We start from the raw sequence: 25,688 nt of genomic DNA, 5'->3' as shown, positions 1-25,688 counted from the left end.
CATATGGGGTGGCAGCAGGCTTTCCTTTCTGTTACTTCTGTTGCAGCAGCTGCAACTTGGGATGCGTGACTCTGACCTTTTCTCATCCCCCCCCCATCCTAAACCCAGTTCTCCACATTTTCTCATCAGTTTCATGCAAATTTCTTTTATCATGAAAACTCTCCTGCATTTTCCCATGCAATTTTGCCTAATATACACATTTTTTTGCAAAGCAATTTCCCCAATATAATGCATTTCTATAGCTTGTTTTCATCAATATATTATTATTTATTTATTAAATTTGCATACCATCTGAAGACCACAGGCTGGTCCACAACATAAAAATCCAAGGATTAGGCAAGTCGTTAATTCTAGACTTTCCCTCATGAATTGTTTCGCATCCATTCCTCTGGATAACAGTTTGGTTTGCTCTCCCATCTCGTTGGCCTAGACACTTTTCTTCCCCATTTTCAAGGCAAATAAAAAGCTCCCTCACTGCATTCCAAAATTTTAAGAGGGATATTCCAGCCTTACATATGCATCTGATTGCACACTTTTGTATTAATGTATACATTTCTTGGGAGGAGAAGGGCAATGTTCCAAGGATGGCTTTAGTTACCAGTTTGTGTATTGTTTCAGAAAGCATGACTTAGGCAAATCTGTCTTTAAATATTCACTGAGGTGCCATCTGCACTATGCATTTAAAGTATTATCATACCGCTTCAAACAACCACGGCTTCCCCGCAAACTGTGGTGTGTTGTTTGGAGTTCCCCCTCACAGAGGAAAAAAAAAATCCAAGAAGAGGCAATTCTGAGAATTGTAGAACCATGTGGGGAAAGGGACCTTCTAACAGCTCTCAGCACCCATACAGTTCCCAGGATTCTTGGGGGGGGGGGAGCCATGATGGTTTAAAGTGGCACAATAATGCTTTAAATGTATGGTGCAGGTGCGGCCTGGATGGAACTTCTCTCCCATCCTTGACTGAAACACACAACCAGTTGCCATCATTTGCACTTCCACACATCATCACACGCTTTCAGTGATGCTAGGTGGTGCTTCGTGTGGTTCCAGGGGCATTATGGGATGGAAATGGCACCCCCTCAGTGGTGGCTGCCATCCCCTATCCCCTGGCATAATGCGGCCGTTGTTCTGAGGAAACATTGTTGGGGTAGAAGTGTCAGTAGAGCATTGGGGTCCATCTTCCCTTTCTATCCCTGAAGATAACAGACTTTTAAAAGATGAGTACAGTGGAACCTCGGTTTATGAACACCTCGGTTTATGAATTTTCGGTTTACGAACGCCGCGGACCCATCTGGAACGGATTAATTCACTTTCCATTACTTTCAATGGGAAAGTTCGCTTCAGTTTATGAACGCTTCAGTTTATGAACAGACTTCCGGAACCAATTACACCCATGCTTCGGGATAAGTACGCTTCAGGTTGAGTACTCCGCGGACCCGTCTGGAACGGATTAATCCACTTTCCATTACTTTCGATGGGAAGGTTCGCTCCAGTTTATGAACGCTTCAGTTTAAGTACTCCGTGGACCGTCTGGAACAGATTAATCTACTTCCCATTACTTTCGATGGGAAAGTTTGCTTCAGTTTATGAACGCTTCAGTTTATGAACAGACTTCCAGAACCAATTGTGTTCATATACTGAGGTACCACTGTACATGGAATTTTCCCCCCGGGGGTTTCCCCAAGCTATCTGAAATGCTATTGTGTCGTTTTTGTTTTTGATGCGTTCTCTTCTTTTTTTCTGGGCTTGAGCAATAACGGCACATCCTTTTGCCATTGTGCTTCTGGAATCAAATCCACAGAATGTGATTTTGGCTGACAGGCTCCAAAAGTGTCCCGTTATCTTCTAGCTCGCTGTGATAATCCACTTCCCACTTCAGTTCAGCAGCCCACCCAGGAGCTGGATTTCACAATATTAACCACATCTTCCTTTTCCTTGTCGTATTTATAGGCTTTGGGGCCTGAGAAGAAGTAAATGTGACCTAAAAAGGAAAGGAAACAAAAGAAGGAACTACTAATCAGGGGGCTTAATATTTGAGAAACCTAACAATACCATAGACTTCTTGGTACAGTTGTGAAATACGACCTCTCTATCCCCACTCACGAACTTCCTTCTTTTCTTTGTTTACTCAACTGATGTACCCATTTTTCATAAAAAAATAACCAAGCAGTGTACAATAACAAAAAAGGAGAGGCAACGATAAAATCGACCTTTAAAAGAAAATTATGTAAGAACATCCATCAAAGTAACACAACAGCAACAAGGAAATGTTCATGCCAAAAGTGTGTCACAAGCTTTGCAAACCGGAGAGGTGCGGCTTGACAAGCCTCCAAGAGGATGGGGGTTCCACAGTTTTTTGGTGCCACCACTGAAAAGACTGGATTTCAGATGCTCACCAGAGAACTTTCCAGAGGTTCCCTGAGGAAAGTCGCCTGAGATGACATCAATTCCGACGGCTTTTATGGGAGATTGTGCTCCCTAACTGGCCTCAGTAGCATTTCTGCATTGCATAAAGGTAAAGGTAAAGGGACCCCTGACCATTAGGTCCAGTCGTGACCGACTCTGGGGTTGTGGTGCTCATCTCGCATTATTGGCCGAGGGAGCCAGCGTACAGCTTTCAGGTCATGTGGCCAGCATGACAAAGCCGCTTCTGGCGAACCAGAGCAGCACATGGAAACGGCATTTACCTTCCCGCTGTAGCGGTTCCTATTTATCTACTTGCATTTTGATGTGCTTTCGAACTGCTAGGTTGGCAGGAGCTGGGACCAAACAACGGGAGCTCACCCCGTCGCATGGATTCAAACCGCCGACCTTCTGATTGGTAAGCCCTAGGCTCAGTGGTTTAACCCACAGCGCCACCTGTGTCCCCCCAATAAATAGCCTTCCCCCCCATGAATTCATCTAATCTTCCTTGGGAGCCATCCAATTTGGTGGCCATCACTGCCCTCTGTCAGGTAAGTTCCATAGTTTAGCTATGTACTGCATGAATCTTTCTTTGATCAGTCCTGCTGAATCTTCCAATATTCAGCTTCATTGGATGCCCATGAATTCTAGTGTTAACAAGAGGGGGGAGGGACTTTTCGCCATACACTCTTTATGAACGTCTGATCAGGTCTCCTCTTCCTTGCCTCTTCTCTAAACTAAAAAGTCCCAAATGTTGCGAGATTCCTTCCTAGGCCTAGGGGAATTCTTTTTGCCTTTGAGGGAAGCTGGGAAATTGACCAGGGATGGTTGGAGATGCCAGCTTGTGACTAAATTTCTCAAAGGAAGCTACATTACACCAGGTGAGACTATTTGTTGATCTATTTTCGGCATTCTCTGTTTTGATGGGCAGCAGCTCTTCAGAGTCTTAGGCTTAGGCTTTATTGATCATAAAGTTGCACGAGTGATTGCATTTCTTATTCCAGGGGTTAGAGTACCAAATCTCCTAACATGATATGCATCTAGCTACAGGCAACCCCTGATTTGCGCAGGGATTTCATTCGGGGTCATCACATGCATCGGCACAATGCGCAAAAGCCCCCCCAATCTCTTTTGGATCCGAAAATGGCCCACATGTTCACATTCGTGTGTTCTTTGAACAGATGCAATATTCGGGTGTTATATATTTTTCTCTGAAAATTTCCAATTCACCATTCAAATGCATTGATTCCTCCCCTCCCCCAAGCCCACTCTGTCTTATCGAGCGGTAAAGGAAAGATTGTGTCTCCAGTGGGCTTGTATTACTGCACTTTACTGCGTTCCGTTCTGCTCTCCTTTACTTTGCATATGCTTGCAAAATCTGTCTTCTGTGACCTGATTTAAAGTATGAGGTAAAAGCACTTGATTGTAGAACAGCTTGGTACAAATGTACTTATCTAGTGCAAACATTTATATTTATGTTACCTCAGAAGCAGATCCTGCTGTCCCGGATCACAGATCATGGGTATTAATCCTGCACCCACACCAGTCACCAAATGGGGTAGGTGCATTGAAATTATATAAACCATATGGAATTATTACATGGCTAAACCATGGCCCCCAATGTCACATTTAATTGGGCCTGAGAAGGAATTGTAGGGGAAGTAAGATGGACAAGTCAGCCATGCATTAGTAGGCTAAGGGAGTCTTGGTTTTTAGCCTAAAAGATAGAATCATAGAATCATGGAGTTGGAAGAGACCACAAGGGCCATCCAGTCCAACCCCCTGCCAAGCAGGAAACACCATCAAAGCATTCTTGACATATGCCTGTCAAGCCTCTGCTTAAAGACCTCCAAAGAAGGAGACTCCACCACACTCTTTGGTAACAAATTCCACTGTCGAATGGTTCTTACTGTCAGGAAGTTCTTCCTAATGTTTAGGTGGAATCTTCTTTCTTGTAGTTTGAATGCATTGTTCCGTGTCCGCTTCTCTGGAGCAGCAGAAAACAACCTTTCTATGACATCCTTTTATATATTTGAACATGGCTATCATATCACCCCTTAACCTTCTCTTCTCCAGGCTAAACATACCCAGCTCCCTAAGCATCGTTTCCAGGCCTTTGACCATTTTGGTTGCCCTCCTCTGGACACGTTCCAGCTTGTCAGTATCCTCCTTGAACTGTGATAATCCAGCCAACTATGTGATGGGTGGGCTGTTTCCTCTGGGACACCAAGGCCATGTGTCTTACACTCCTAGGAGCAGTTGGCATGCCTCCCTGCCACCTACTGGGATGGTATCTCTGTCCTACCCCACTGCATCCTGGTAAGTGGCAGTGATTGCTTTTGCTAGGAAGTCCTGCTTTTGTCTAAGATGGGGCAGGCAATGCGGTACCCTTTGCTCCAGTTCCCATCAGCCCAAGCCAACTTGGCCATTGGCCAGTTGTACACCGTCCAGTTGTAGTTTGCAGGGCAACGTTAGCTGCCCTGTATCCATGATGCACCACGATGCAGTAACTACTCACCATTTACTTCTACTGCTGCATCAATCCTGCCACTGATTCCCGAGAACTCATCCTCGATGCTCTTTGGGAAATCCTTCTCCATTTTTCTTTTGGCTTCATCATAGCTTTTGAGAGAAAGGAATGCCATAAAAGGAGAAATTCAAACCTTTTGCTTATGTCTATCAAGATATAAATAGATCTAGACCCATGTTATAGAAGGCTTATTTTCATACCATATGCAAGACGTTCTTGGAAAAGCAATTTCGCTGTAATGATTGCAACAGGACAAGCAAGCTTTGAGTCAAGAAAGAATTGTGTAACCAGGTCTCATCTACTTTGTTGTTTAGTTGTGACTTGAGGCTTATCACTGCCTGATCACTTAGTGTGTTGAAATAGACTAAGGTCCATCTTAGTAAAGGTAAAGGGACCCCTGACCATTAGGTCCAGTCGTGATCGTCTCTGGGGTTACGGCGCTCATCTCACTTTACTGGCCGATGGGGCCGGCTTACAGCTTCCGGGTCATGTCGCCAGCATGACTAAGCCGCTTCTGGTGCACGGAAATGCCATTTACCTTCCCGCCGGAGCGGTACCTATTTATCTGCTTGCACTTCATGCTTTTGAATTGCTAGGTTGGTAGGAGCTGGGACCGAGCAATGGGAGCTCACCCCGTCGTGGGGATTTGAACCGCCGACCTTCTGATCGGCAAGCCCTAGGCTCTGTGGTTTAACCCACAGCGCCACCCACGTCCTCTAAGGTCCATCTTAGCACACAGTTAACATTTCTTTGTAGAGGGGCATGGAATAAATCCAGTAAACAAACAAACAGGCCCAAGCCTGCCATTCTGTTTTTAACAGCAGTGAGCCAGATAACTTTGGGTCTTCATAAACAGAACATGGAGGTAGTGATACCTACCTTCTGTTGCCTGGTATATACAGAGCTATACTGTGCCTGTACAGTGGTGCCTCGTTTAAAGAATGTCCTGCTTAACGAAATTTCCGCTTAATGAAAGGATTTTTCGAGCGGAGCTTGCCTCGCTAGACGAATGCGTTTTACGAAAAATTCGTCTAGCGAATCACGGTTTCCCATAGGAATGCATTGAAATTCAATTAATGCGTTCCTATGGGTAAAAAAAAAAATCAAAAAAATTTCAATGCATTCCTATGGGATTTGCTAGACAAATTTTTTCGCTGTAAGAAAAGACCCGTGGAACGAATTAATTTCGTCTAGCGAGGCACCACTGTATATGTAAGTTCCATTAGGTACCGTGACTAATAGTTGCTGACAGAAGCATGGGCGTACCCAGGATCAAAACTAGGGGGGGGCAAGGGGAGGGGCCAAGGCACGGAAGGGGAGGGGCCACAAAGTGGGCGGGAACGGCGAACTCGCGCTCCGCCAGGCTGTGCCCCTCCCTAGAAGCAGGGCTGGTGGGCGGAGGCGGAGCCCAGCCCAGCGGAGCGCGAGTTCGGCGTTCCCGCCCACCGCGCCGCGCTCCCTGGTTCCCCGCCGCGCTTGGCCTTGCCTGAGGGCGCGCCGGGGAGCTGGAGGGAGGGTGCGGCGCGGCGGGAATGGCGAACTTGCGCTCCGCCGGGCTGTTATCCGCCTCTGCCCACCAGCCCTGCTTCTAGAGTAGGGCAGCTGCCCTAACTTGCCCCGTGGTGGGTACGCCCTTGGACAGAAGCATCTGTGCCAATGGACATCACTGTATATTGTGGTAGAGAATTGTTCTGGCCAGTGGGCAGATTTCTCACATTCCATCTTGTTAGTCTTCAGCAGATCTTTGGTAACCTACCTTTGATTCCACCTGCCCTTGGATTATTATTATTTTTTGGAAAATGTCTAGGGTTAATCAGGAATTTTTCCATGTTCAGTTCTTCCACTAGTCTACTTCTCTCTCTCTCTCTCTCTCTCTCTCTCTCTCTCTCTCTCTCTCTCTCTCTCTCTCTCTCTCTCTCTCTCTCTCTCTCGTGACTGCACATTAAAAAGTGTGCTTTGCAAATTTTGCCTAATCAAAGGTTTAATAGTTAAACAGAAGCTCCAATCCATGCTTCTCATTGCAAATTCTCCACTGAGAAGGGTGGATGTGGGGCGGGGAACAGGTTGTCTGGATAATGTAATTAGTAATGCTAGAAAAGGGGAAGCCACTTTCATAGTTCCATCCTGATCAAGGTATGGAAATCTGTACCTGGCATTTCCACTCGGAACTAAGCCACACTGAGTTCAGTGGGATTTGTTCCTAGGCGAGTATAAGATTGCAATCTGAATGTCTGCTCAGCTGCAGCGAAACACACTCACACACAATTTAAGGTGACTTGCATGGCTGTAAACTTGTTAAAAATACAGCCCCAGGGCAGGGAATGAGCACGCAAAAGATAAACGTCCTCAGCATTTCTCCCTCTTGCTCTCTTTCTGAAAAAAAGCATGTTTACAATTGCATTCTCCTCCATGCGTAGACCTGTTATGCGGAGGGGCAACTGAGAAGAACCCACCAGAGCTTACACTTAATTGGTTGTGAACCAATCACCTTAACTAGGTGATTCCAAGTTCAAATATTACGAGAAAGGAAAGCATGTCCTCTTCTCCCTCTCTCCTGTTCAGCACCAAGGGACGATGTCTGGTTTCACAAGTGATATATATACCGGTATATATATATATATATATATATATATATATATATATATATATATATGTTAAAAAATGTTTGTATTAAGAGGCAATAATAAAGGAACCTGTAATAGTCATCTCCTACAAAGAAGAGCGTCTTCTTTTCATCTTTCAGGTAGACAGCTGCATCTATTTGCAGCACATTCCTAGGAAATCCAAAGTCTGCGATGGCCCGCGGAGAGCCCTGCATTTGGAACCCACGAGTTGTCCAGTAATGGGGGCCTGGAATCAATAACAGCAGGAATCAATAACAGCAAGAACAACAACGACAACAACACAACGATATATTTGCTTCGAGGACATTTATAGCTTGAATCTCCCAACGTCTAACCTTTGATTTATTTACTTGTGTACAGTACTTATAGACGCAAAAATTTCAAAGCAGTGTACGGTAGAATACCAAAACCAGCAATGTCAGCGATATTATAAAAACAACAGCAACTAATAATTATAATCATAATAATCATAATCATAGGGACACAGGTCTTTTGCTGATTTGTGGAGCCTGCAAATCCCCTTCTGCCTAATATATTATGTCAGGTAGTTTTGGTTTGGCTGTACTGGCCTTGTGGGGAGTCCTGAAAGACCTAATTAGGCCTGTGGTTCCCCATAGCTGAATTAGAACAACAGGACAACTAGTATATGATTGAAATGTGGCTAGGTTGCTAACCCAGGAATGCTTGGGAGTTGGTTTTTTTTTTAAAGGGCTTTAATATGTGTTGAAAGACCAAAACTGCTGACACATGTCTGATGTCGATGTGAAGAGTATTCTACAAAGTGAGTTTGGATTTGTGCCTAATTCCATGAACAGAAGAACCCATTGAGTTCACTCACTGGAAGTGGAGAAAATCAACCACAACCAATAGACACCCATTAAATTTGCTAGGGGATGAGCACTGCTGAAAGCTTCCTTCCTTCCTTCCCCATTGCTGACCCCATTCTGAGGAGGCTTGGGGAAATCAAAATGGCGTCCTGAGGTGGTGACCTCCATTGTTTCTCCAGAGCCCTCTTCTCAGAATGGTGTTATGTCAAGGTTATCCATCATAGTGCCCCCCTTCCAGATGTTGTGGGGCTCAAGTTCCTGACAGCCCCGACTAGCATGGCCAGTGTTCATGGAGGATAGAAGTTGTAGTCCAACAACATCTGTATGGCACCCTGTTGGCTACTCCCTACTGCACCATGCAGCCTGCTAAGCTAAACGTTGCTCCCAGCTAGGCATGGCGATTTCAGACTTGACAAACTGACAACAATGATATTTCTCACAATGCTGTTTTCAGGATGAAGAAGAACCTTAGTAAGTGTTGTCAATATGGAAATGATGCACAATAATCCTTGGTATACTTAATATTCTGGAGCCAAAGGGCAACAGCTTTCAAGAGTCACTCACCCTTGAAAAAATAAGCAACTCCTCTGTCAGCTACTTCGTAGGCAGCGTCCACGTTCGACATGAGCTGAGGGAAAGAGTTTGTGATGGCAAGCGGCTGCACGCTTGAGGTCAGCTGAGCCTGCCTTCTCCAGAAGAGCCTATTTAGGGGGAGAAGAAGGAAGAAAAAACTAACTGAACAGAAAATGTTTGCACCTCAAGATGTTTTACAGTGTCAGAATTCACTGGCTTGTCAACCAGAACGAGAAGCGTGGCTACCAGCTTGGACAATGCTTTTGCTTTCAGGCTGTTTGGCAGACAAATCAAGAGTGCAAGACCAGATTATGTCCTACTCGTAGAATGATAGAATCGTAGAGTTGGAAGGGACCCCAAGGGCCATCTAGTTCAACCCCCTGCAATGCAGGAATCTCAACTAGATCATACCTGAGAGATGGCCACCCAACCTCTGCTAAAAGCCTCAAATCAAGGAGAATCCACCATCTTTAAAGGAAGTCCGTTCCACTGTCAAACAGTTTTTACTTTCAGAAAGTTCTTCCTGATGTATAGTCAGAATCTCCTTACTGTAACTTGTACCTTAAGGAGCAGGAGAATCAGGTTTGCTCCTTCCTCCATTTGAAGATGGCTACCATATCTCTTCTCAGTCTCCTCTTGTTGATTTTTAAGCGAGAGACCTGAGGTGAGTAGATAGCTTTTTTTTGCTGTTAGAAACTGAAACATTTCATCCATCCCTACTTCTAGGCTTGAGCTAACAAATGTGGGAGAAGAGACTAGTTATTTTGAAAACAGGAAGCAGATGAAGGGAATGCTAACATGAGATGCACTCTTCAAAACCAAGAGCTGTATATGAAGCAATGTAGTTTCAACAACAAACCCGCTCACCCCTTTTGCATGCGGCGGCATTGTGGGGTGGAGGAGGCTTCACTGGGGCCCCAACATGGGAATTCAAACTGCTGTGCCTTTCCTGATAGGTGGAGGGGGCATGAACCTCCTCTGCCTACTACGAACCGAATCCTAGCCTGCACCCTGCTTTGGGAAATGGGGCTGCAGGCTGGGACTTGGGCTGTGCCGGGGCGGTGCAGATGGAGCCGATGGTGGGCTTCCCTCAGATCCGTGCCTTGCTCATTTAAGCAGCCAGCTCAGCCTGTTTGTTCCTGCGCCGGTTTCCCCACCCACTTACCCTCGGTTTAAGCCAATAGTCAATGACTTTGCTGTGGCTACGGTGCTCGCTGTCCTTCAAGGGGCCAGGTAGGAATTTGCCCACACGGCTAATTGGCACTGACCCGGTGGTTTTGCCTACCTCATAGCAATCATCACAACTGGTTGGGCATTGTGGCAATCCTTTGTTTTGGATGGAGGGGAGGTTGTAGTCTCCGCCTGCCCCTCCAAATGCTGGGGTATCCCATTAAAGGGATCCAGAGGGAGTGGCCATATCCGCATGCCCAGGGGCACCAGGGCCAAAGGCACTCCCCCTGATGGTGGTCCATGTGGGGGTCACCCTATTGGACGTAAGTCTTAGGAACTCCTGCCTGGATTGACCACGCTTCACTTCTGGTGGGCGGGCCGGAAGTATTTAGATTGCCCCAAGCCCAAGCCAAACCTCTTTCATCTGTATTCAATAAACTTGTGGCCTGTTTTGACCCCAAACCCAGTCTTATTGGTCTCTTATCATACAGGTTGGGGTATGGAAAGTCCGATGCCCGGTCCTGCAATCAAGGGATTATTTCATTTTTCTTTGCAAAGGAGGGACTATGAACTCAATTGCCATATTTGGATAGCAGAGTTGGGAGTTTCCTTAGAAAAGCTACAACCCCCAAAAGGCATGCTGTTTTGGGAAAACACAAGCACAGGTTGGATCAAGCAGGAATCTCACCTATCCTTGAAGAAAAGAAGTTCTTTCCCTAGCACAGTAACAGCATCAAATGAAAACTTGGAGTCACAGTGGTCTGGATCAGCCGGAGTTGGTGGTTTGGGAAGAGATGGATGCGGCACTAGTGGTACTTCGGATCCAGATTGCCGTGGCCCTAGAATACGACACACAGACCAAGTTAAAACTGCAGCTAGTACATGTATTGACTTGCCTGTGGCCATGTATCCTGAGTGAGTCCCATCTTACCCTGTCCAGTATATTGGGTTGCATTCAACTAAAGTTCGCTCAGAGTAGACCCAATGCAATTGATGAACCTAGGTTAGTCATGTCCATTCATTTCAATGGGTGTACCCTGAGTAAAACACAACTGAATACAACCTATTGATTCTACCCTCCACCTCATTTGCAGTTCTTGCTACACATTTTTATATCTTCTGCAGTATGTTTAATATAGGCCTGTACCAACTATTCTCCGGTTTTGGTTTTTTGGGTACAAAATAGCAGTTTTGTTGCACAGAAAATTTTGTTTGGCAACTTCTATTGGCACAGACCCTCTTTAATCAATATCAGCATCTTTGGTCACGTTAAGGCCTCTATCCCTGACCTGGAAAGGAAGATTAGCCTGTAGTTGTTTTTTTTTTTACTTGCCTGGGATCTTCCCTTCAGTAGTCCAGTATTATCTAAATTCTACCATTTAACTAGTTTTTGACATTCACTAACTCCAGATCTGTAGCAATACAAAAAAACTGCATTCTGGAACTTCTGGTGGATCGTGATATTTGAATAGTCAGGCTGAGAATTTTATGAAACAATGCATGGCAGAGGGCTAGTTCACATATGCCCAACACTTTTCTTAAAGGGAAGATAATTCCGTACATTTAGCTGAAAGCCATTATGAGTTGTGCAATTAAGTGTTGGAAGTGTATTCATTATACGTCTTCCTATGAGGACCATTGAATATGGTTCTGTTGGTAGAAAAGTATTCAATAAATCCCAGCCGACAAGGACTAGTTGCAGGATAGAAATGAACAGAGGAAGAAGGCACTTAAGGGGTGTAAATAATTACGGGAAGAGTTGCAATGCACGAGGTTGACCGCTGCTGCTGTGCTCTCTTCCTGGTTCTGATGCAAGGGCACAGGCTTGTGGGGATTTATACCTGAGGAGCAGACCCAAGAGAAGCCTGTTGGCTCGGTTGGACCTGCCCCTAGGGCAGAGCCAGCCTAGCAGCCTGCCTGCAACTGGCCCATTTGTGGGCAGGCTACAGTCTGGCTTCCCGGCTGGTGTGAGGTCCCTCTAGGGCAGGCATTGCCAAACTTGGTCCTCCAGATGTTTTGGGACTACAATTCCCATCATCCCTGACCACTGGTCCTGTTAGCTAGGGATGATGGGAGTTGTAGTCCCAAAACATCTGGAGGGCCAAGTTTAGCCATGCCTGCTCTAGGGAATCCTGACAACCGGGGGAAACTCCAAAACAATTGCACCCTTGCCAGATCTTAGCTGCCAAGTATCCCGTTTTTCGTGGGAAACCCCCAGATTTTAATCTGTTTCCCACTGTTCTCCCGAATGGAGAAAAATCCCAGAAATCCCCCCGATTTCCTACCTGCCAGAGAGCTTCCATTTTGGGTGCCGCTTTTCCCATGTGTGGACACCGGAAATCAGGCAGAGCGGCACTGGAAGTCGCTTCTACGCATGCCCGGCAGCCATCTTGGTGGTGGCCGCATGGCTGCGGCCATCTTGGTGGTGGCCACATGGTGGCTGTCACCAAGATGGCCATCGCCATGCGGCCACCACCAAGATGGCTGCCGCCATGCAGCCACCACCAAGATGGCTGCCGCCATGTGGCTACCACCAAGATGGCCGCCGGGCATGCGTAGAAGCAACTTCCGGTGCCGCTCTGCCTGATTTCCGGTGCCCACACATGGGAAGAGCGGCCCCGGAAGTTGCTTCTACGCAACTTCCGGTGCTGCACTGCTGCTGATCCCGGATTTTTCAGCAGGAGACTTGGCAGGTATGTGCCGGATACAGCTGGGAGGAGGTGTCGTCCCACAACATGGCCTGACCTTGGAAAGGTGAGCAGATTTGTGGTGGTTCTGCTGCTTCCTGGAATGGGGTGGGGCGGGGTGGCAGCAAGGGCAGGGGAAGGTGAGCACTGCCACTGCTCGCTTATTTGGCCTTCATCACTGCTCTGCTCCATCCTTGTCCTGACAAGTGGCAGCACTGCCAAGAAGCTTGTGCTGCCCCGTCTCACTCTCGGTGGCTGGATCTTTAAGCAAAGGTTGGAGCTTCGCCTCCGTGCTGCTGCTTTTGTAACTGACATATGATTTTATTCTCTGTTGGTTTTAGATTGCTGTTTATACTGTACGCTGCCTTCTAGTTCAATCTGGAGGAGGAACTCTTGAAATAAATAAAAGCAAGCATCTACGTTATTACCGTAAAGGGCCTGGATCCCTTTCACGTCATCTTTGGGGAGGTGGAAGCCATATGGATGTTGGTATCTATATGTTGGATACATCAGAGCTGACGGGTCGGCTGAATGGGCAAGGCCCAAGGCGTGGCCAAATTCATGAGCCGCAACAGTGAACAGATTAAACCCTATACGATACAAAACAATATATTCCATATAAGCAATGGTGAGTTTCCCTCTGATACATATTCAGTGTCTGTGCATTCTGCCATACTTGATTAGCTGGGGACAAATTGCTTCCTTTTGGGTGCTTTCGGGTCATTGTGTGGCTTTGCGCCTACCATTCATTCCCATCGTCCACTTCTCTGCGTTGTCGAAATGAGTGTCTCCGCCCAGTCCTTCCCCAGGTGCGAAAGCGTGGGCTAGAGTCCCCCGCGGGCCGTCAAATGGATAGGAGTCCCCATGATCTAACACAGAGTACAGGGAACATCATGTGACTTTGCAATCATGGCAGGTGGTGTAATGGTTAGATCAGAGAGACATAAGTTGCACAATGCATTCTGTTGTGGTCTCAGCAACTGCGGCTCCCACAAACAAGAGCATTTCAATGGAATCTGACACATATTGCAAAACCCCTTACAAATCTGCCAGTGTCTGGGTACAAAGATCTCCCATAAGTCATTATGTGATTGCCTGAAATGGTCGTTTTTCATATACAGTACCTGCAAGGCTTTGATGCCCCTAATGCAGAGGTTTTCAACCTTTTTGAATCCATGGTCCCCTTGACCAACTACATTCTTTCTGCGGCACCGTATATACTTGAGTATAAGCTGACCCAAATACAAGCCGAGGCACCTAATTTTACCTCAAAAAACTGGGGAAACCTATTGACTCGAGTATAAGCTGAGGGTGGGAAATGCAACAGCTACTGGTAAATTTCAAAAAGAAAAATAAATACCATCCTATGCCTTTCCCAGCTGCTGGCGGCGGGGTGGGGGGAGAAGCGGCGAGGAAGGATCCCTTCCTCGCTGCTTCTCCCTCCCCGCCACCTCGCACAGAGCAAGCATTGGATGGGGGTTCAGAGAGTCGCAGCGCAGTGCTTCTCCGAACCCCTGGTCCTGTGCCTTTCTCTGCCGCCGGCCGCCTCACTCGAATATAAGCCGAGGGCGGCTTTTTTCAGCACATTTTTGGTGCTGAAAAAGTAGGCTTATACTTGAGTATATATGGTTATGTCACCCCTTGCCTCCAGAGCTGACAGCCCCTCACCCTTTTTCAAACACCCTCCCCCTTGTGGAGTGTTCCCTCAGCCTCCTTCTCTCCCGTCTCCTTGGGAGTCCTCTGAGCAGCCGCAGCTGCCGCCCCTGGTCTCTAAGCCAGGGCCGGCTCTAGGGGTAGGCTGGGTGGCGTGGGGCGCCAGGTCGGCAGGGGGGCACTGCACGGTGAAGCCGCGCGGAAACCATGCTGCGTGCTGCGCCTGCCCACCAGTCGCGGGAAGAAACGGGGCGGGGGCGCCGGAACGATCCGCACACCACGGCGCCAGGGCACCCGACCCGCTTAAAACGGCCCTGCTCTAAGCTGCCCCCCTACACCAAAGAGAGGTGCCTCTTCACACTGCCCCACAGAGGCCTGGGTCTTGTCTGTCCATTCCCTACAGCAAGGGCTGGCGGACTGGCTGGCTGGGCTCCCTCGCCTGATAGCTTGTTTCCTCTGAGGCCACCTCAGCTCCTGGCAACCAGCACCCCCTGACCAGCCCCAGAGGCACCATTCGCCAGGGGAGCTTGTAGCCAGGACTGCTGCAACAAACAGCTGTGCTAGCCTTTGGGAGGCAGAGATGCGAGAGGGCATCCGAGGAGGGAGGGAAGGAGAGAGGGACAGAGGCCAGTGTTGCCGGCTGCATTGTTCAAGGCAGCCCAGGGTGCCACGGCACACCGGTTGCACTTCCTTCAAATATTCCCTTGTTAAAATCTCAGGTCAACAGCAACAAAATCAAGGTCAGCCGTACAGTATACACCCACACCATTCCTGTTGTACTTCTTTCTCTCTTTCCCTGCCTCAATTTTCTCCCTAATGTCAAAATTTGGACTGTAAGCTCCTCGGGGCAGGTAGTCCTCCCTTTCCTTACAAAATGCAGCTTACATTGATAATGCTATATGGATACACCGCTGTTGTTGTGACTGCTGCTGCTGCTGCTAAGAACTGAACTCTGGCCCTAACACTGAGTGAAGACTTGGGGTGGAGGGTGGGGAGAAGCACCACCACAGGAATTCGGGAGTTTGTACGCAGGCAAACCACATGGAGGCACTTCTGTGTCACACAAACCGCACTTCCATATGAACTCTGCGGCAGCCTTCCTGAAGCAGAACTGTGCAATGTGTTTGCCCATGAGACTTTTCAGGGCAGAGCCCAGCTTTTTACAAAAATTCAGAAATGTCCCCCTTTTGTTATGGCTGCCCTTTCACCCTCTAGCCGTTTTTCACACTTCCCACTTTCCCAGGGACAGTTCCGTGCATCTAAACCAGCATAAATGAATCACCTTATTATTTTGCCCAGCTTAACCTCTTCACAATAGCACTAAAGGCTGAGCTGCTAGTGTCACAGGCTTTAGCGATAACAGTTACCTCCGCTTTGGAACGATATCACGATATCCGCTTCTCCCGAGGTGGCCTTTACAAAATTCAGAGGGGCAGCCGCGCTCCAGGCTTTCAACCCCATCTCCACGGCCTTGTCAACATCTGCGTGACTCAGGCTGGATGTATATTTTGTTACTCTGAGGAGGAAAGCGACACATTTCAGGATGCAGATATGCAACGATGGCAGGAGCAGCCAGTGGGGGAGAGAGATGCAGCAGACTACCCCCCCCACCTGTTGCTGTGAACTGGGATTGCGAGCAAGGTGAGACTGGGTGGCAAAGGTGATGGGGTTGTTCAGGTGTAGCCAACCTGGCACTCCTGCCAGTGTGCCTGAACCATCCTGGCATGACCACAGCCCAACCTCAAGGCAGCCCAACCTCCCATCCTGGCATGACCACAGCCCAAACCTTCCTGGTTTGCTAGCAGCGATGTGGCTGCTGGCTGCCTTGGTCCACATTGTGGATCCCTACTGCTCCCTAAATGATGGGAAAGATAAAACCAGGTTATCAAAATAAGGGGAAATCCAACACATACAGTAAAGCAGGCACCCCCAAACTCTTTTTTTTTAATTCATTTTTTATTGTTTTCATTTATCATTCATCATTCCATATGTTTTTGTTAAATTTACATGCAAATAAACTGTCATACATCTTGTATTACATACCAATTTGCATTTTGTTACACAAAAAGTAAAATAAAATAAAAAATAGTTACTTTACAAACATAACAATGTGTCAATACTTATTTACATCTCTTCTGAAACTCTTCTTTATTCTTATCGTCTAGCCTTGTTCTCTCGAACTGGACTTCTTCTTTTCTTTTCTCCTGGTTTTATTCATCATCCTTCACGTTCCGCGCTTTATCTTTTATTGTCTGTCATTTACCTCAAATATTTCCATACATATATTATTGACAACGACTATATATCTTTTATGTTGTATTTTCAAAATGTTCCTACTAGTGTTTTCATGTTTTAGCAATATTTCTTTAGATATTCTACAAACTTTCCCCATTCTTCCTGATACCTTTGTTCCTTCTGTTCTCTTATTCTTCCTGTCAACCTCGCCAATTCTAAGTATCCTGTCAACTTTTCCCTCCATTCATCTGTAGTTGGAATTTCTGGAGTTCTCCACCTTTGTGCTAAGATTATTCTAGCGGCCGTGGTGGCATACATAAACAACCTCTGGTCCTCTTTTTAAATTTCTCTTCCCATTATTCCCAGAAGTATAGCTTCCGGTTTCTTTGGTATACCTTAACATCCTTTTAACTCATTGTAAATTGAGTCCCAGAATACAACAGGCACCCCCAAACTCAGCCCTCCAGATGTTTTGGGACTACAGTTCTCATCATCCCTGACCACTGGTCTTGTTAGCTAGGGATGATGGAAGTTGTAGTCCCAAAACATCTGGAGGGCTGAGTTTGGGGATGCCTGCAGTAAAGAAAGAATAATGATCTGAACTAGGAATGGAGGAACCTGCAATTTAAGTTTCTAATTTCACTCACATTTCTGCACTAGTTTGCATTTTTTTTTAATCTCATGAAAATTCACCAGGATTTTATGCAATTTTGCCTAATATACAGATTTCCTCCTAAAGTAATTCATTTTCGCATGTTGCACTTAAATGCACACTTTCTCAAGATATATGCATTTTTTGGTTTGGAGAACAAAATTTGGAGAAGTGTGATTTTTTATGGATAGCTGGGTTACAGCTCATGTATTGTTTTGGGAAGTGTGAATTAGGTACTTTTAAAATGCAAAATGTGAGCCAATCAAAATTTCCTAGCCTGATAGCAATCTTTCGAAAGGTAAATGAGCACTCCCATAAAACAGCTATGATAAAGGGCACTTTCCATGTAAAATGTTAGCGGACAACGAGGTTTGTGGTGCTTGGGTGTATTTTCAATCCATCGCTGTTTAAGAACATTTGTTGAGAATACAAGGCAACCCCAAAACCTGCATCTTTGTCATGTAACTACTCCATATAGCAATCAGAATGAAAGCTCTGTAAAGACTGGACATAGTCTAATTGCCACAGAAACTTTGTGTGAGCAAATCAGGATAAACGCTTGATAAACAAGTTGTCTCTCCCCAACCTCCATGTACCAGCTACATTCTACAGAGTGGTCTCCCACCATACAATTTGCCCACCCCCTATAGTACTGCAGGCTGCTTCCAAGGATGTTAGGTAGGGCATGGAGCTCAAGGAAAGTCTATGCAGGATCCATACTTGAGTTGGCTGATGTTGAGGACATGTTGCCTTGCTGTCAAGCATCCTCCAAGTGGGGCCATTGTCATTATTATCATAGAATCATAGAATCATAGAGTTGGAAGAGACCACAAGGGCCATCCAGTCCAACCCCTGCCAAGCAGGAAACACCATCAAAGCATTCCTGACAGATGGCTGTCAAGCCTCTGCTTAAAGACCTCCAAAGAAGGAGACTCCACCACACTCCTTGGCAGCAAATTCCACTGCCGAACAGCTCTTACTGTCAGGAAGTTCTTCCTAATGTTTAGGTGGAATTTTCTTTCTTGTAGTTTGAATCCGTTGCTCCGTGTCCGCTTCTCTGGAGCAGCAGAAAACAACCTTTCTCCCTCCTTTATATGACATCCTTTTATATATTTGAACATGGTTATCATATCACCCCTTAACCTTCTCTTCTCCAGGCTAAACATACCCAGCTCCCTAAGCCGTTCCTCATAAGGCATCGTTTCCAGGCCTTTGACCATTTTGGTTGCCCTCTTCTGGACACGTTCCAGCTTATCAGTATCCTTCTTGAACTGTGGTGCCCAGAACTGGACACAATACTCCAGGTGAGGTGTGACCAGAGCAGAATACAGTGGTACTATTACTTCCCTTGATCTAGATGCTATACTCCTATTGATGCAGCCCAGAATTGCATTGGCTTTTTTAGCTGCTGCATCACACTGCTGACTCATGTCAAGTTTGTGGTCAACCAAAACTCCTAGATCCTTTTCATATGTACTGCTCTCAAGCCAGGTGTCTCCCATCCTGTATTTGTGCCTTTCATTTTTTTTGCCCAAGTGTAGTACTTTACATTTCTCCTTGTTAAAATTCATCTTGTTTGCTTTGGCCCAGTTGTCTAATCTGTTAAGGTCATTCTGAAGTGTGATCCTGTCCTCTGGGGTGTTAGCCACCCCTCCCAATTTGGTCATCTGCAAACTTGCTCAGGATTCCCTCAAGCCCATCATCCAAGTCATTGATAAAGATGTTGAACAAGACTGGGCCCAAGACAGAACCCTGTGGCACCCCACTAGTCACTACTCTCCAGGATGAGGAGGAGCCATTGATGAGCACCCTTTGGGTTCGGTCAGTAAGCCAGCTACAAATACACTGAATGGTAGCATTGTCTAGCCCACATTTTACCAGCTTCTTTACAAGAATATCATGGGGCACCTTGTCAAAGGCCTTGCTGAAATCAAGATAGGCTACATCCACAGCGTTCCCTTCATCTACCAGGCTTGTAATTCTGTCAAAAAATGAGATCAGATTAGTCTGACATGACTTATTTTTCAGGAACCCATGCTGACTTTTAGTGATCACAGAGTTTCTTTCTAGGTGCTCACAGACTGTTTGCTTAATGATCTGCTCTAGAATCTTTCCTGGTATTGATGTCAGGCTGACTGGGCGGTAATTGTTTGGGTCCTCTCTTTTTCTTGGAGAAGACTGAGGCAAAGAAGGCATTGAGGAGTTCTGCCCTTTCTCTGTCCCCTGTTTGCATTTCACCATCTTCTCCTCTGAGTGACCCCACTGTTTCCTTGTTTTTCCTTTTGCTACGGACATACCCATAAAAGCCCTTTTTGTTGCTTTTAACCTCTCTGGCGAGCCTGAGTTCATTCTGTGCTTTAGCTTTTCTGACTTTGTCTCTACACGTGCTGGCTATATGTTTGAATTCCTCTCTGGAGATTTCCCCCCTTTTCCATTTTTTGTACATATCCCTTTTAAATCTTAACTCAGTCAAAAGTTCTTTAGATAGCCAGCCTGGCTTCTTTAGGCACCTTCCATGTTTCCGTCTCATTGGTATTGCCTGAAGTTGTGCTTTTAATATCTCCCTTTTAACAAACTCCCAACCATCATGAACTCCCTTCCCTTTTAGTATTACTGTCCATGGGATTTCACCCAGCGTTTCCCTAAGTTTTCTGAAGTCGGCTTTCTTAAAGTCTAGAATTTGGACCTTAGTATGCTTGGTTGCTCCTTTCCGCTGGATAATAAACTCCAGAAGAGCATGGTCACTCCCACCTAATGATCCTGCCACTTCTACCCCACTAACCAAGTCATCACTATTGGTTAGGACCAGATCTAAAATGGCTGATCCTCTTGTTGCTTCTCCCACTTTCTGGACAATGAAGTTGTCTGCAAGGCCAGTGAGGAATCTGTTCGACCTTATGCTCTTGGCTGAGTTTGACATCCAACAAATATCAGGATAGTTGAAATCCCCCATTACTACTATCTCACTTCCTTTGGAATGCTTGGCCATCTGTTCCAGGAAGGCATCATCTGTGTCCTCAGTTTGGCTTGGGGATCTATAGTAAACTCCCACAATGAGATCACTGTTGTTTTTCTCTCCCTTAATTTTGACCCAGATACTCTCAATTTGGCTTTGAAGTTTTAAATCCTGGATCTCTTCACAGGTATACATATCCCTAACATATAAAGCTACTCCTCCTCCTTTCCTGTTTGGTCTATTTCTCTTAAATAGATTGTATCCCTCTATTACTACATTCCAGTCATGAGACTCATCCCACCAGGTTTCAGTGATGCCTATTATGTCGTATTTAGTTTGCTGTACCAAGAGCTCAAGTTCATCTTGTTTATTTCCCATGCTCTGTGCATTAGTATACAGACATTGAAGACCGTTGATCATTCCCCCATGTCTCTTATTTAAGGATATTTTCGTCCCACCACTAGGTCTGCATGCTGCTTGCTCCATTTGGTCCTTGACATTCGGATGATCATCTTCAGCATTTGATAGACTCCTACCTTCAGGACCACTGTCTCCCTCCCCCACATAAGTCAGTTTAAAGCCCTCCTGATGAGGTTTTTGAGTTTCGTGGCAAAAACATTCCTCCCAACTTTTGTGAGGTGCAGTCCATCACTTGCCAGAAGTCCATCTTCAAGAAACTGCAGACCGTGATCTAGGAATCCAAACCGTTCCTGTTTGCACCATTTGCGAAGCCAGTTGTTCACTTCCCCTATTTTTCCCTCTCTCCCTGGGCCATGTCGTTCAACTGGGAGGACAGAAGACATGACAATTTGTGCATCTAATTGCTTCAACTTCCTGCCCAGAGCCTCATAATCATTTTTGATCTTCTGTAAGCTATGGCTTGCAGTGTCATTGGTTCCCACATGCACCAAAAGGAAGGGGTATTTGTCGGTGGGTTTTATGATTCCTTGCAGCCGTTCTGTTACATCTTTGATCTTGGCCCCAGGTAGACAGCACACCTCTCGAGACATCTTGTCAGGCCCACAGATTACTGCTTCTGTACCCCTCAGTAGGGAATCCCCAATCACCACTACACGCCTCTTCATAGGCTTGGTTGGGATTCTTCCATGTGCTGTCCCTTCCAAGGTTACCTGCATATTCCCAGAGGACTGACTTGGTTGCTCGTCTTCATATTCCTCATCAACTGTGATGAGGGAGAGATCCTCAGGTGGAGTCTGTTTCTCGTCTTCCATGAGCACTTCAAAATGGTTGTGTAATTCTAAGCACTCAGAGCAATCCCTGGGCCTTCTACTTCTATGAGTCACGTTCCTCCATACATCTGGCTGCTGTGTTGGGGAACTGACCTGATTATTAAGAAAAGGGACCCAAGAGTAACTCTGTGGTCAGCCCTCTATCTCATTCCAAACATGGCTGAGGACTCTTTTGCACCACTGTTGAAAATCCACATTTTCTAAATCTGTTTTGTTGATTGCAGCCCTCCATGGTTCCATACCATGTTCTCATATTGCATTGTACTAGGACTACCCACATTGAAGAGACGCGGGTGTCGCTGTGGTCTAAACCACTGAGCCTCTTGGGCTTGCCGATCAGAAGGTCAGCAGTTCAAATCCGAGCTACAGGGTGAGCTCTCGCTGCTCTGTCCCAGCTTCTGCCAACCTAGCAGCTCAAAAGTACACCAGCGCAAGTAGATAAATAGGTACCGCTGTGGCGGGAAGGTAAACAGCATTTCTGTGTGCTCTGGCACTCATCATGGTGTCCCGTTGTGCCAGAAGCAGTTCATCATTGACTGGGAAAGCTGTCTGTGGACAAACTCTGGCTCCCTCGGCCTGAAAAGCAAGATGAGCACTGCACCTCATAGTCACCTTGGACTGCACTTATCCGTCCAGGGGTCCTTTACCTTTTTACCTTAGACATTCTGCCAATTTCTATTTCAGATCAAGAGTCATGTCAATGATTTTTTTTAAAACAAACCTCAATCATGGACCCTTCACAAGCAGCCCATCAGCACTGTTGAAACAGCCTTCTTTCTGCATTTGCAGATAAAATAAGGAAAACACATGCACTCTGCTTGCTTCTCTCTCTCCCCCCATCACCACATATTTTTGGGACATTGTTAGATTGCTACTACGCTCTGACTTTCATCCCCGCAACACCCTAACATCGTGTTTCAGCAGTCAGAATTGCTATCTCACCCTGCTATCAGCTCTATATTTGCTCTCGCATTCATTTTTATTTTGGGGGGAGGGGGAGATAAGTGTCTTACAACAGCTGCCATCCGGTGAATAAAGGAAAATCCAGCCTGCGTTCACTATTGACTAACACAACTCACAGCACAATCTCAGGCACTCCTACTCAGATGTGAGCCCTATTCAGTGCAAAGGAACTTCCTCCCAGGTAAATGCACCCAGAAAGGAGAGGAACCACAAGGGTCATCCAGTCCAACCCCCTGCCAAGCAGGAAACACCATCAAAGCATTCTTGGCATATGCCTGTCAAGCCTCTGCTTAAAGACTTCCAAAGAAGGAGACTCCACCACACTCCTTGCTAGCAAATTCCACTGCCGAACAGCTCTTACTGTCAGGAAGTTCTTCCTAATGTTTAGGTGGAATCTTCTTTCTTGTAGTTTGAATCCATTGCTCCATGTCCGCTTCTCTGGAGCAGCAGAAAACAACCTTTCTCCCTCCTCTATATGACATCCTTTTATATATTTGAACATGGCTATCATATCACCCCTTAACCTTCTCTTCTCCAGGCTAAACATTCCCAGCTCCCTAAGCCGTTCCTCATGAGGCATCGTTTCCAGGCCTTTGACCATTTTGGTTGCCCTCTTCTGGATACGTGCACCCAGAAAAGAATTGCAGTGACAGTGAAACAAGGTGGGAGGGTGTGTGTGAGAGAGGACTGCATGACATGGTTATGATTATGGGCACCAACAAGGAGGCAGGGTCTGAAAGCAGACAAACCCAATGTAATCCAAAAAAACCCGCAATATGCCAAATGCATGAATGTAATTGTTCTGGAAAACCTTTTTGCACTGCTAGTGGTTAGGCAAAATGTGGGTTTTAGTTGCAGGGAAACTGATGTGCCACCTGGATAGTGCCCCCCAAAAAGCACAAACAGGCAACCTACAAGGTGAATTCTGATAAGATAAGCCCAGAGTCAGTCGGATAATTTTGCCAGTAGAAAATGCTTGGTGTATACAGGTGGCAAGCATTTTGCGCGGAGATTCGGTTTGCGGCCGACACGTGTGTAAGTGGAGCATGCCCTGTCCTATCTCACCCCAGTTTTGCCTTCTTCCAGGTCCCAAAGGACCCATGCATTGGTGACTGCACGTAAATTGGATACGCCAAGAAGAACCCAAAGGTGGAGCTATCCTGCCCTTGGCCCCCCTCCCATTCTGCCCTGCCTCTGCAGGAAATAAATCTCCTGTTTTGGCTTCTTGACCACTTGCTGTGGTTGTATCATTAGCCTTTTGCCTCTTTACCTCTTCCTTGTCCTTATTTGTTTGCCATGCCATTTCCTCCCCCGCTTCTTCCTTTGTTGAAACCAACCAACCAACAAAAAAAGGCCCACCATCGTCTTTCAAAGCTGACCACGTTGGTGGCCATTGCGGCATCTTGTAAAGATTGCCAGACGAGCAAAACCTCCTGGGGAGAGGGGACAATCTAAAACATTTCAAGTACGCTTGATGTCAGCTTGTTACCTGTATGTCAATGTGCTCTTTTTCCATTTCGGTTCCCCTGGGAAAAGGCGATAGTTTGCTACGTCAGGGACGCCACACCGAGGCCTCTTCATGACTCCCATGGTGCTTTGGTCCAGTTTCCCTGTGACACGCAAGCCAAAGAATGCCTGCATCTGCTGGACCTTCCTGGCCATGGAATTGCTACCGCTGGTCATTTCTCCAACGTGATGTTCTCCTTTCGGTGTGTAATATTTGTCCAGGTATTCCTATAGGCACACACAGAGAGAAATAAAAGGGGTAAGGAAGACATTTTATCCCCACCGTTTTTGTTTTTGTTTTGCTTTGATATCTATACTTACGAAAAGTCATGGCAGGGCTGAGATGTTTTGGCTCCTGAGAAGGAAAGTCCATATTTTGGCTTCTCTGCCTCAGGTTAAAAGGAAAGCAACACCAACTTTGGGCAGTATTCAACTAACTAAATGCACAAATGAATTGACTTCTGCTTGCATGATGGGACTCCCCACCCCCAGCCATAGTATAACCGTGTTTTGTGAAGAAGGACCATTGCCTCTCTGTACTAAATCTTTGGCATTTTCTCTGGGTGTCCATGAATTCCATGATATTGGGGAATGGGCACACCTTTCTCCACCCACGCATAAAAAGTGAGGGGCGATATTCCACTCAATGTAGTGCAGAAAATAAAAATCCCACCATTTCTCGCATTTCTACGCTGCCTGGAATAGCTCAGTTGGTTAGAGCAGGCACCCCCAAACTGCGGCCCTCCAGATGTTTTGGCCTACAACTCCCATGATCCCTAGCTAACAGGACCAGTGGTCAGGGAAGATGGGAATTGTAGTCCAAAACATCTGGAGGGCCGAAGTTTGGGGATGCCTGGGTTAGAGTGTGGTGCTGATCACGCCAAGGCTGCAGGTTCAACCCCCCGTATGGGACAGCTGCATATTCCTGCGTTGCAGTAGGTTGGAGAAAATAATCCGCAGGGTCCCTTCCAATTCTGCTATGATTCTACTTGCCTTTTCTCGAAATGAAAAAGCATCTGACGTTGCAACCTTTCCTCATGAGGAGATGCTCTCCAGGAGTGTGGTCCATGAACTGGACCTAACTACTGCACCAGATCTAGGCTAATGCAGTGGTTTGCTTGTGCACCCCAACATCTTCCACCCTGGCTGCTGCTCTCCAAAGCCTTGCTATGCTAGGAAGGACTTAGCACCACTCCCCAAGCCATTCAGATGTGCAAAGCACCACCAACCTGGGCCAGGTAGAAATCTTTCCAACCGGCTGTCCGCGGCAGTGCAAAAAGAGCAGGGGCGGCAGCTGAATACGCCAACGAAAGCACGAGAAACCAAAGTGGGCACATCATCCAACAGAGCTCCATTTCTTCCTAGATGTGCAACGGGTGGCTTGAGAAGAGCAGGCAGAGGGACCCTGCAGCCCCTTTTATAGGGGGAAGCAGCTCTGGGCGCTCAGAGCCAAGGTGACTCATGTCTCAGAAGGTAATTACACAGCTCAGTGTTTTGATGAAGGGGTAACGCAATAGCACTTAAACAGGGGGGGGGAAGCTGGATTCCTCTGGAACTTATCAAAAGGACCAGCAAGAAAGAAACATTGTATAGTAGCCAGGGAGATGCTGGAGTCAAGAGCAGCGCTTCCACAATGGGGCTTTTCCACCTCTCTGTTC

The 25,688-nt window shown here is 46.5% G+C and overlaps 1 protein-coding gene and 1 long non-coding RNA gene across 2 annotated transcripts; one reads left to right on the top strand and one right to left on the bottom strand.

Moving 5' to 3' along the window:
* Positions 1-1,598: 1,598 nt before the first annotated feature.
* On the top strand, positions 1,599-13,180 carry LOC148686030 (uncharacterized). Its single transcript, XR_015949711.1, has 3 exons — positions 1,599-2,516; positions 2,750-2,822; positions 13,157-13,180. It is a non-coding gene; the product is annotated as an uncharacterized LOC148686030 (long non-coding RNA).
* Positions 1,846-25,385, bottom strand: LOC118085102 (matrix metalloproteinase-20-like). The gene is made up of 10 exons (XM_088668357.1): positions 25,260-25,385; positions 24,014-24,258; positions 15,836-15,984; positions 13,559-13,684; positions 13,244-13,405; positions 10,817-10,934; positions 8,950-9,086; positions 7,628-7,784; positions 4,923-5,026; positions 1,846-1,982 (listed from the first exon to the last, which is right to left on the bottom strand). The coding sequence occupies exons 1-10, from the start codon at positions 25,383-25,385 to the stop codon at positions 1,882-1,884; spliced, it is 1,425 nt and encodes a 474-aa protein (XP_088524483.1). The 3' UTR covers positions 1,846-1,881.
* Positions 25,386-25,688: the final 303 nt, after the last annotated feature.

The sequence above is a fragment of the Zootoca vivipara genome, chromosome 4, assembly GCF_965207765.1.
Source record: "Zootoca vivipara chromosome 4, rZooViv2.hap1.1, whole genome shotgun sequence".
In the NCBI taxonomy this organism is placed as follows: domain Eukaryota; kingdom Metazoa; phylum Chordata; class Lepidosauria; order Squamata; family Lacertidae; genus Zootoca; species Zootoca vivipara.
Note: the sequence above shows the minus strand (reverse complement) of the source record. Positions and strands in the feature narration are given on the sequence as shown.